Genomic DNA, 12,683 nt, shown 5'->3' with positions numbered 1-12,683 from the left:
TCCTGCCGGCGCATGAAGCTTTAAAATGGCATGTGGTTTGTGCTGACTGGCCCCATTCTTTAGGCCTGAAACTCATGTGCCATGGCCTGGCAAACTAGGATGGCAGCAGAGAGATCTCTAGGCTGTAGGTTTGGTTTTGGAGTATCCTTCTCCTAGGTGGATTGCTGAAAGGGCTAAAGAGTTCCACCTGCCCTAGTTATTTGGGTTGTGTTGCTATTCGTCTGGAACTTCACCTTTGACCTTGCTGCCACGGGAGACCCTACCAGGAAAAAATTCCAAACAATATTGCTCTCAGAATCATCGGGACACGCAAGACTCTCCACCATGACAAGGTTGTGATCCAGGGAGAGGGCTGATGGAAGCTAAAAGTATATGAAATACAATGCTATACACAATCTGCTCTTCCCTCTTATGAGCACTGTATAATGGATGAGAGGATGGCTGAAGTGATATTACCATACATGCGGAAGAATTCCTGCCTTTTCACAGATGACTGATTAAAGATCTGAAACTAGAATGATTAAGCTGATGGGCAAATGCATCCCAAGTCTTTTGCTATATGGAATAAATTATATATACCAGTCCTTAGTTAAAGGAAATACACCACTTCTCACTCCCCTAAAAAGAATTAAATTAATTTGGATATGTTAATTAAGGAAATTAGCTAAGTATATATAGATGAAATATGCCTTGTGTCAGCAGTTGAGATAGAACTGGAAACTGTATAATTCATCATTATTATCCTTCTGTGTGCTCAGAGGACTAGTTTTGATGGGTTACATTTGGGATCTGATAGACTTGGAGGGCTCTGAGCAGGTGGTTTATCCAAGGAATCATTTTACCAAGAGTCTGAAGGGCTTTTATCTTAAAGTCTTGTCCTCCATCCTCAACACAGTACTCCTAGGTGACCTCTTCTCAAGATACATCCTCTCAAGTGCTTGGTTTGCAGATCTGCAGCTGATGAAGGAAGAGGGAAGATGGTTACAGCACTGGTAGGAAGTGTAGTGGCAAAATCTACAGAACGAGATTGCATTCAAGTTTTTGAAATTCTTATGTCATAGATGGGTGGCTTACAAAGAGGACTGCAGTCTGAACACAACTGCAAGCTTCCTGCATGATGTGGAGTAGGACAAATCCACCATTTGAGCTCTGGTATCTGCCCTAACTTATTTCTTGGGTTTAGGAACAATTCCAGGTCCATGAAACGTCTTCACAGTGAGACAGCATCATTTTATCTTGTCAAGGAAAAGTGTGTTTTGATATGCCCCATTGTACTCCACATAATAGCAGCTGCCTTGCTTTCAGAGTAGGGGTGCTTATATATAAAACCCTTGGCACGCGGCACTACCCATGGCCGTGTCCAGATGTTCAGGACCTGGAGTGCCAGGTAGCTTTACCCCTGCTCAGCTCACCCAGGAGTGGCCAGAGGCTCCCTGAGAGACGGGGCTCCCTTTTACAATGGAGAGACTTTGCGGACTCAGGAGTAACTATATGCAGAATTTAATAATATGCAGGGAATAATTATAATATACAAACAAACATTAATTGATATAAAAAGTTTAAAATACTCTATTTACAATACAAGGGTGAGTTTATACAAAAATAGCAGTTAATAACTATTTACACTTAAGAGCTGATCAAGTTGACAGATAAAACGCTAATAACTGATACACTATGCTAAATATTAATTATAGTACTGCCCTAATTAATTATTCACAACTAATAAACATTTACCCTGACTTATGCCCAATGGATGGAGGGAGTGGCAGTCCCTCGCTCCTCTCATCATGCCCTTTGAGGGATCCAGCTGTCTCAGGCTTTCCCATGTAGGTCCATGTGGCTTGTAGTCTGCAGTGCACCCTGCACACCCAGGGACCCCACAGCCTTTGAATACTCAGGCTGTGTGCTACGGACACTTACCACCACATGGACTAGAAATGCCTAGAGTGCCTTGAAACTTCCACTGAGCTCTCTGGCTGCACACCCTCAATCCCTTTCCCCGAGTTGTTACCTCACACCTGGGCCAGGACTTCTCTTCCCTTTGGTTTTACTTCCCCCTTTTTCAAAGCACTCACCCACAGACAGGCCACGCACCAGCTCTGGTCTCACTACCCCTTTAGGCACACTAAGGCTTTCCCTCAGGTCATGCCTCCCTGGGTCTTAGACCACACAGGCATCCGGGGAACTTTCCTTTGCTGGTGTCTCTTTCTACAAGCTGACACAGTTCTGCCACAGTCCTTTCGCCGGCTGCTCACACGGGGGGTTTATTGCACTATTTTACCGACCTCGCTAGGGGCTCCCCAGGGGTTTGTCCCCACCCAAAGGAATTTGTGAAGCTGACTCATGAACTCCAAGGGCTTGTTCTAGGAGTCTGCTCTCTCCTGCTCAACCCTCAGGAGCTCCACTGGCCTCCTGCCCACTCACAAAGGCTTTAGCATGCACCCGCAGGGTGGGACCATGCTGCAGGCTCTTCCCAACCCTCTTCGCTCAGTGCACACCTCTTACTACCACCACTGGGGGGCAGGGAGACACCCAGATTTAAGGGGAGCCTGCCCAGCCAATCCCTGGGCTGGAATTTTCCCAGCCTCCCTAACTGATTTTTGAATCTTGAATCCCTCTGCTGGGGATAATACTGGACAACAAGTATGGCATCCCGATTGGGACAAATTGATGGTCGTTCCTGGTAGGTGTCCCTGCTGGGAACATCTTCAAGTATTCAGGCAGAGCCCGATGTAGGACACTCTGAAGGTAAGTGCCCCTCAAACTGCCTGTTACATACACGTGACAAAATTGGCCATTTAAGTAGTTCAATTGCCCTTTTTAATAATTTAAATGGTGTTATTGTTTAGACCTGCAGCAGTGTATTACATTTTAATTTCATCATGTTGTATACGTGTGGTGGCGTATTTCACTTTTAATGACTTTGTTATGTAGCAAAGTAAAACACATGCCATGTATTTCAGTTTGCTATGTAACAAATTGTGGCAATGCATCCGGAGAAGGTGGCAGGGATGGTTCATGGTGCGCTGGAAGCCCAGGTGTGCCAGGGAAGCTCAGGCTTGGTGGGCTTCCAGCTCCCCGTGCAATGCTCCTGCTGCCTTCTCTGGCCACCAGCATACCCAGCCATTCCCCTGCTGTCTTCCCGCACTCCCCCAGTGGCAAACCTGCCCATTTATGGATGGTACCAGGCAACGAGAAGGTGGTAAGGATGGTGCATGAGGTGCTAGAAGCCCACCAAGCCCAAGCTTCCCCATGCCTAGGCACCATTGGATTGGGCTGGGTGCTGCCTGCAACCTGGGGCAGCACCCGGGAATTGGAAAGACTTTTCTGACACGGGTAGACCACCTCTACCTGAAGCACACTGGCTAATTGTGGCAACCAGTTGTCTACAGGGTAACACCTTTACCCTTCTTTTTTACTCTACTATATTCTTGAAATCTCCTTTCTGATTATGCTTTTGCTCTGACTTTCCTTCCTTTTACTTAGGGAGAATAATCTTTCATGGTTCTGTCTTTTTGTTAGGACTCTAAACATTTCAGATGTCACTGTGCAGTGGGTTTCCTGGATTCAAGAATTTGGTTCCCGAAGTAAGAGGAAGGAAAGTCAGAACAAAAGCATAAACAGAAAGGAAATTTCAAGAATATAGTACGGTAAAAAGGGTAAAGGTGCCACCCTGTAGACAACTCATTGCCACAGTTGGCTACAGTGTGTTTCACGTACAGGTGGTCTACCCATGTCAGAAAAGTCAGGCAGACAAGGCCCATGGAGGGCTGGGACCCAGAAGCCAGGTCCAGTACAGTAGGCCTAGACTACAAGAACCACACATGAAGGCTGAGAAAAAAGGCTGTGCGGCCTTAGTGGCTCACAGGATGAATGCTAGGCCTTGGATGGGAAGCAGCAGCAGTTCACTGTTGCCCTTGTTTCCCCTCTTGCTGGGCAGGTCTCTGGGCTGCATGTGGCTTCCTTTTTATTATTTTTCAGATGGATGCAATCCCTTGGGCCATGCCCCATAAGGATTCCAAAAGAGAGGTATGTAACTGTGGTGCTCTATAGCCCAAGGGCTGGGCTTTGGGGCTGGGAGAGGAAATAGCATGAGGTCAAGGTCTGACCACTAGTATGCTCCGACCAGTACCCCATGCTCCTCATCCATGTGGGTATGAATGACATGACTCAGAGCAATCCTGGCTGGGTCATGAGTGACTACAGGGCTCTGGGGGCTGGGCTCAGAGGGTTGGGGCACAGGTAGTTTTCTCTTCAATCCTTCCAGTTACGGGTCCCAGGTACAGGAGGGAGAGACGTATTGAAGAACTCAACAGAAGACTGTGGTGTTGGTGCCATTGCAAAGGCTTCAGATTCTTTGATCACAGTCCACAATTCGGAGAGAGGCAGTGGTTTGTTGGGAAGGGCCAGCCTCCACCACACTCTGATGGGAAAGAAGGTCTTCTCGGCCAGAATGGCTGATCTGCTTGACAGGGCTTTAAACTAAGATCACTGGGGAACAGGCGGACAATTACTAGTGCAAGCCCTGGAAGTGAAAACCACAGAATCAGCAAGTCAGATAACACAAAGGAACTCACTCCTACCCTAGGCCAAGGATGGGACACTTATAAGAGGATAGGGAACCCCACGGCTTCTGATTCCAGGCTTAGCTGCCTGTATATAAATGCCAGGAGCAAGGGGAACAAAGGGGAAGAACTGGCTCTTCTGCTAAGCAAAAATGACTATGATCTCATAGGGATAACGGAGACCTGGTTGGATTCCACCTATGACTGGACCACAGGTATTGATGGCTATGCCTTATACAGGAGGGATCATGTTGCGAGGAAAGGTTGGGGGTGTAGCTCTCTACGTGAGGGAGCAGTACATTTCCCTACGAGCAGCGATTGGCACCCAAGGAGGATGCCTTGAGACTCTCTGGGTTAGAATATGGGGAGAATGTGGTGAAGGGGATATAACTGTAGGAGTCTATTACAGACCTCCGAACCAGGAAGAAGAACTTGACCACGGATTCACTATGGAACTGGCAGAGGCTGCATGCTCTCGGTGCATGGTCATCATGGGCGACTTCAACCACCCTAACATCTCATGGGAAGAGTATTCAGCTAAATCTGATTGGTCGTGAAGCTTCCTCACTTGCACTGATGAGCTCTATTTGACTCAAGGAGTCTACGGGCCAACAAGAGGTAAGGCACTGCTGGATCTGGTACTGGCCAAAGGGGATGATCTAGTCAGCGACCTGAGGATCGAAGGGAAGCTTGGTGACATGATCATGAGTTGATCACTTTTTCTATCCATTGCAAAGCTGGCAAATCAGTCAGCAATGCAGAAATCCTGGACTTTAGGAAAGCTGGCTTTCACAAGCTCAGGAGGTTGGTTGTTGAGGCCCTGAGAGACCATGATCCAACAGGGAGGGGAGTCCACAATAAGTAGTCATTCCTTAAGGACGTCATCCTCAAAGCACAAGGGAAGTCCATTCCAGCCCATAGGAAAGGTAGCAAAAGAGCTGGGAGACCCCCCTGGCTCAGTAGCAAACTCATGGACCTTCTGAATCTGTAAAAAGAAGCTTATAAGGGATGGAAGTCGGGAACTACCACCAAGGAGGATTATGCAGCACTAGCCTGCATCTGTAGGGAACAGACCAGAAAAGCCAAGGCTGAAACTGAACTCAAACTGGCTACAGGAATCAAGGAAAATAAAAAGTCCTTCTTCAAATATGTGGGAAGTCAGAAGGAAAACAAGGGCAACATCAGACCCTTGCTAAACCAAATGGGGCAACTCACAACCAAGACCCAGGAGAAAGCTAATCTCCTCAATGATTACTTTGCATTGGTTTTCCACCAACCCAAGGAGATCACCCTGCCTGACAGGATGCAGGACTACCAGGGTAAGGGTGATCATACACCTATAATTGGTGAAGATCTTGTGAGGGAACAGCTTGAGGGGCTGGACATCCACAAGTCAGCTGGTCCGGACGGAATGTACCCAAGAGTGCTAAAAGAGTTGGCTGACGTCATAGCATAACCAATGGTGAGGATATTTGAGAACTCCTGGTGCTCAGGAGAGGTTCTTGAAGATTGGAAGAGGGCCAATGTGGTGCTTATCTTCAAGAAAGGAAGGAAGGAAGATCCAGGGAACTACAGGTCAATCAGCTTGACCTCAATCCCTGGAAAGAGCTTAGAAAAAAATGAAAGAAATCATCAACAACAGGCTAATGGAAGGCAACATTCTGAGAGACAGCCAACATGCCTTCATTGCAGGTAGGTCTTGCCTGACCAACCTCATTTCCTTCTATGACCAGGTGATGCATCACCTGGACAAAGGAGAAGAGGTTGATGCCATATATTTATATTTCAAAAAAGCCTTTGACTTGATCTCTCATTATGTCCTTACGGTAAAATTGGGGAACTGTGGCCTTGACAAACTTATGGTCTGATGGCTGGGAAACTGGCTCCATGGTCAGACCCAGAGAGTGACAGTCAATGGAACCGAGTCAACATGGTACATGGTGATCAGTGGTATCCCCCAGGGCTCAGTTCTTGGACCAGTACTCTTTAATATATTCATAAATGATCTGGATTTGGGTATCAGAAGCAGACTGGCTAAGTTCACAGATGACACCACATTATGGGGAAGTGTGGTCACACTAGAGGATAGCATGGCAATTCAGGCTGACCTGGACAGGCTTGCAAGGTGGGCAGATCAAAACCTGATGACATTCAACATGAAGAAATGCAAGGTGCTCCACCTCGGGAGAAGAAAACTCATGCTATACTTATAGGCTTGACACTGCTACACTCACTAGCACAATGACTGAAAGAGACTTGGGGGTCATGATTGCTCACAATATGAACATGAGCCACCAATGAGATGCCACAGCTGGCAAAGCAAATAAAACTCTGGCTTGCATCTACTGATGCATCTCAAGCAAGAGCCAAGAAGTCATCCTCACACTTTACTCGGTCTTGGTGGGGCTACAGCTGCAGTACTGCATCCAATTCTGGGCTTCATACTTTAGAAAGGATGTGGAGAACCTTGAGAGAGTTCAGAGGAGAGCCACGTGCATGATTAGAGGCATGGGACTCTTCAGCCTGGAGAAGTGAAGGCTCAAGGGTGACTTGGTGGCAGCCTATAAGTATCTAAGGGGTGTGCATCAGGAACTGGGAGAATGTCTGTTCACCAGGGCACCATAAGGGAAGACAAGGTCTAATGGTCACAAACTGCTGGAAGACCGTTTTAGACTGGACATAAGGAAAAACTTCTTTACCGTCTGAGTCTCCAGAGTAGAATAGAGGTACAAGCACCTACTCTGGATACCTTTACGAAATGCTTGGATGCTTATCTTGCTGGGATGATCTGACCCCAGCTGACTTCCTGCCTCTTCGGCAGGACCTAATGATCTCGTGAGGTCCCTTCCAGCCCTAATAGCTATAAAATCTATGAAGGCTGCCCTTATCCCTGTCTTGCTAGACAGAGGCTCTTGCTCTGGTCTTTGATGAAAGAATAGCTCAGGCTGTCTCGTGAGGCAACCTGACTAGCTGCACAGATCAGAGTCACAAAGTAGCAGGGCTTGTTCCCCATCCCTAAACCCACTTGGGGATTCAGGATGGAGCCAGACCCATGATTCCAGGCCTTGCTTTAATCTGAGAGGTTGGAGTGTCTATAACTATGGGTGATGGGGTCTGGGCAGAACCTTACTGGGCTCTGAGCAACACCCACTTCCTTGCAAGTCTGTCAGTGCAAGCAGTAGTGGAGTGGGAGTGAGGCCACAGCAATTGCAGCCACATCCCAGTGGTCAGCTTGCTGGCCTCCTGCATCCAAGATGCTTTGCTGCCTGGATTAGAGGCCCTCTGTCTGCACACTTGTTTTCTATGTTTTGGGGACAGCCTCAATTCCTCAAGCCATACTGCATAGGGAGGCTGAGAGAGGTGAGTGTGACCCTTGATACTCTATAGCTCAGGGGCTGGGAAAAGAGTTCAAGGCTGCCCTTGTCTCCTTCTGACTGAGCAGAGGCACCTGCTATGCTCGTCAGTGGTGGGGCTGCAAAGCATAGCTCGGAGAAATCACATTAATATTTAAAGAATGTAAAAATTCACTGTACTAGAGCATATAGATGATTGAGTTCAGAATCCTGAGGAAAGGAAAGATGGAGAGCAGCAGAATAAGGACCCTGGACTTCAGAAAAGCAGATTTTGACTTGCTCAGGGAAGTCATGGGTAGGATCCCCTGCAAAGCCAGTCTGAGGGAGAGAGGAATCCAGGAGGGCTGGCTGTACTTTAAAGAAGCTTTACTGACAGTGCAGGAACAAACTATCCCAATATGCAGGAAGACTAGCAAGTATGGCAGAAGACCAGCTTGGCTTGGCTTAGCAGTAAACTAAATTCAGTAAACTCTTCAGTAAACTAAATCACAAAAAAGAAGCTTATAAAAAGTGGAAACTTGGACAAATAACTAGGGAGGAGTACAAGAATATTGCATGGGCATGCAGGGATGAAGTCAGGAAGGCCAAAGTGCAACTGGAATTTCAGCTAGCAAAGGATGTGAAGGGTAACGAAAACGTTTTCTACAAGTATGTCGGTAACAAGGGGAAGATCAGGGGAAGTGTGGGTCCTTTACTGAACACAGGAGGCAAACTAGTGACAGAGGATGTAGAAAATGCTGAGGTACTCAATGCTTTTTTACCTCAGTCTTCACAGACAAGGTCAGCTCCCAGACTACTGCACCTGGCAGCACAGTTTGAGGAGGAGATGAGCAGCCAACAGTGGTGAAAGAACAAGTTCTGAACTATTTAGAAGAGCTGAACCTTGAAGTTATAGTGGACAATAAGCTGAATATGGGCCAACAGGGCGCCCTTGTTGCCAAGAAAGCTAACAGAACACTGGGCTGCCTTGGTGGTGTACTGGGCTGTCCTGTCCAGTAGGGCAAGGAAGTGATTCTTTGCCTCTACTCAGAGCACTGGTGAAGCCACATCTGGAGTATTGTGTCCAGTTTTGGGCCCCCCACTACAGAAAGGATGTGGAAAAATTGAAGAGAGTCCAGTGGAGGGCCACGAAAATGGTAAGGGGGCTGGGGCACAAGACTTCTGAGGAGAGGCTGAGGGAACTGGGCTTATTTAGTCTAGAGAAGAGAAGACTGAGAGGGAATTTGATAGCAGCCTTCAACTACCTGAAGGGGGGTTACAAAGACAATGGAGCTCGACTGTTCTCAGTGGTGGCAGATGGCAGAACAAGGAGAATGGTTTCAAGTTGCAACAAGAAATTTAGGTTAGATATTAGGAAGAATTTTCTCAGTAGGAGGGTCATAAAACATTGGAACAGGTTACCCAGAGAGGTTGTGGAATCTCCATCCTTGGATGTTTTTAAGACCTGGCTAGACAAAACCTTGGCTGGGATGATCTAGTTGGGAATGGTCCTGCTTTCAGCAGGGGGTAGAACTACATGACCTCCTGAGGTCCCTTCCAACCCTAATTTTCTATGATTCTATATTTTAGGGATGAAGGGAAAATTAAAGGAGCATAGAAGCTGCAAATTGTCAGGAAATTGTGAAAAATGGTATAAAAATCTAGCTCCCCACATTACCAGTGTGGGCCACACTCAACAAAGTATAGTATTTAGAATCCAAGGGACTCTAGAGATTGTTCTACTAGTGCCATTCCTTGTGGAGAAGGTCTTTTGTAACTGTCAGAATGGTACACACAAAGGTGTATGACACTTGGATCCTTGCCAATATGCAAAGCACAGAAGATACTGCAATGAACTAATGCATTGAACTAAAAAAAATCTTTCTAGACTTTTGTACACATACACAAATATTTTAATATAATGGTATCTGAAATGTTATCCACATTATTAGTACTATCATAATTATTAACTAAAAAGATATTCTTTTAAATTCTGTAAAAATGACATATTTTACACATCCTCTATTTACAATTGCAATTTACTTAAATGTTATAAAACATTCAACTTTACCTTTAAAATATACCAGGACTCAATATTAGATATATTATTATTGACTGCAAACTTAGGGTTTGCTGTGGAACTAAACATTCAATGGATATCAAGCTAGCAATTTAAAAAAAATATCATCACTATCAAGATATCCAATAAATTAAAACCATATTGCATGATCCATTGTCATGTTCATGATCCTTTTTTTAAAAGAATAAAGTTCTACAGAGGTCTGGATAATGTCATTGATGTTTTGGTCAAGCTTCAGGATTTGATGGCATTAGCGCTCCTGGCACAAGTGTGTTTGTCCTAGAGATGGCTCGTGAATAAGTTCGCTCCATTCCTTGCTGTTTTGCTGGATCCTCCTTGTATGTAATCTTTGAAAGAGAATAAATATATAAAAGAAATAGATTAAAGCAAATCATATCCTCTGAATAATTTAGACATTTTAAAACTCTTTTCAAGAATTTAATATTTTTGGTTCATTAAACAAAATGTTATTGATTTGGAAAACTTGATAGAAGGAGCTTTTATATTAGAGAATTAACTTGGGGCCCCACGTCTTGCTGTCCTATCACCCTCACTCTCCATCAAGAGGTTCATTTAGGAAAAGATCCAGGGTGAGGTCCTTGGTTGGGATTCTCAGTATCAATGTTTTACACTATGTCAACCAACAGACCATACATTTCTCTAAACAATAATTTTGCAATAGTGTTCTCAACTAGAATTACACAGTTAACTATCTTTCATAAACAAGTTAATGTTTATTGTATTATATGCAATGTTACGCTAGTCCTACAACTAGATCCACTTGTACCCACCCAGAAACCTAAAAATTAGTATAGGGTTACAGGGTTTCAGAGATTCCCTTGTTGGCAGGATCAAGGCTAATATTATACAATACAAATATAGGGACACATAGACAGACACTGAAAAAAGACAACTACACAAGTGAGGAAGATATAACTGCTTTTTTCACAAGTAATGTGCATGTACATGGCACCATACTACATACCAGCAAAGATACCCAAGTTTGCTCTGAACAAGTAGGACTAATGTTATGGACCATTACATGATCATGGCTATACTACCACCCAGGAAGGCTCAGGCATCTCTGCATGACAAAAATGTTTTTAATCCCAGTAATATTTACCTTTGACATTTATAAGGATGGTAAAAGAAAGTTTGTCATCTTCTAAGAAAGACTACACAAAGAAATTTTAGTTGAAATATTCACTTCCAAAACTAATAGCATGAACATTATTTTGACACTATATTGAAAAGTATGGATGACAATGGAAAACCTTCTTCTTGATTCTCTCCACGTATAATCCCATGCAGTTCTTAACCGGTCCTTTTCATCTGCCAACCTCCAAATGCTTTAGTAATGGAGATTATTACCATTTAATGCATAGGGGAACAGTGGCACATAAAGTGGGGATTGACTTGCTCAAGGCCAATTGGCAGGCCAGTGGTGGGTCTTACAGTGATTCCAAAAGACATTTCGGCTTGGGCTCTGGCAGGCCTCAAAGGAAGGGAGCTCTCAAGCTGAAGAGTGACTCCTGAAAACAATCCCCCATGTGTTTTTGGTTTTTGGCCAAGTAAATTTGGCAGACCAACGATACTTGCAGGTGGTTGTTCTTGGTTTAGGGATCTTCGGAATCATGATGGAGCATAAAGGAGAAAGTACCCTTAGATACATAGGACCTGGGCCATTTAGGGTATTACAGATCAAGACAAGCACCCTGAGTTGTGCCTGGAAAGGTTCTGGAAGCCCTTGCAGGCTCTGGAGCACTGAAATGGGCCTAGAACCCAGGTTGCCTATAGCTCAATACAGGGAGACACAAGGTGCTACCATCTCTAAGTTTTCATTGCCAATAATTCACTTTAGAGGCTGTCTTTAAAATAAATAGATTGGGCAGCTCTTATGCTGAACATGTCAGAATTTTTTCCTACACTGCATATCCACATTAAAATAATCTGGAAGAATCCTCCAAGGTTTATTCTCTTGGTAGAAAAACTTACTCAGAGCTGCATGTACAAACATTTGAATGCCGAAGCCCTAAAAAGTGGAGAGCTTGCAGTGCTGACACTATGCAGCCAGAGGGGCCCTACACACACATCTCAGCATGCTCCACAGGCTCCTTTAGTCTGCATGACAACAGATGACAACAGTGCACAGGGCAGCCTGGACTGGCAGCCCATTGCCAATGGACAGTCTGTGTTTCCCTGCAGTACGTGTGGAAATTGTGAAGGGTCTCTGTTCTGCTTCCTGCTGGAGCAGCAGAGTCCAGTGAGCAACAAACTGTGTACATGATGGTGGCGGTAGGGGAGGGGGAGGGGAGGGTAAAGAAGGGATGCTGGAGGACTATGTTCTCTTCTGAGAGAAGCAGCATGTACAGACATTTGCTCTCCCAGGAGAAACTCCTCAGGGACTGATTTAACCCTGATTGTTCCCAGGTTATTTTTCTTCTGCAGTGACCATTTTTACTCTGGGAGTAAAAGTCTGAACAACTGTATGCTTGTGGTTTATCCTGGGAGAGCACCAACTCCTAGGAGAATCCAAATGTCTGCACCAGGTCCTAATCTCCTCCTGGTAACTTAATTTGTTATTTGGGCATCACTACCATTCCGTCCCAAAGGAACAGTGATCTTCTGGCACAAGAGTGGAAACAGACATTTTGGCCTGCAGACTGGATAATTTTACAAGCAAACATGCTGTGGGACACCGAATGA

General features: G+C 45.2%; 1 protein-coding gene across 9 annotated transcripts in view; it reads right to left on the bottom strand.

Moving 5' to 3' along the window:
- Positions 1 to 9,800: 9,800 nt before the first annotated feature.
- The window catches only part of DOCK10 (dedicator of cytokinesis 10), a 194,024-nt gene continuing 191,141 nt past the window's right edge, over positions 9,801 to 12,683 (bottom strand). For all 9 annotated transcript variants that reach the window (XM_025200420.1, XM_014518563.2, XM_025200424.1 and 6 more), the window contains one exon: positions 9,801 to 10,324. In XM_025200420.1, the coding sequence (XP_025056205.1) occupies positions 10,205 to 10,324 (120 nt within the window). In that variant the 3' untranslated portion in view covers positions 9,801 to 10,204. The remainder of the gene's footprint in view (positions 10,325 to 12,683) is intronic.

This window comes from Alligator sinensis, unplaced genomic scaffold, assembly GCF_000455745.1.
Source record: "Alligator sinensis unplaced genomic scaffold, ASM45574v1 scaffold596_1, whole genome shotgun sequence".
Taxonomy (NCBI): Eukaryota; Metazoa; Chordata; order Crocodylia; family Alligatoridae; genus Alligator; species Alligator sinensis.
The sequence above is the reverse complement of the archived record's forward strand: the minus strand, read 5'-3'. Positions and strand labels throughout refer to the sequence as shown.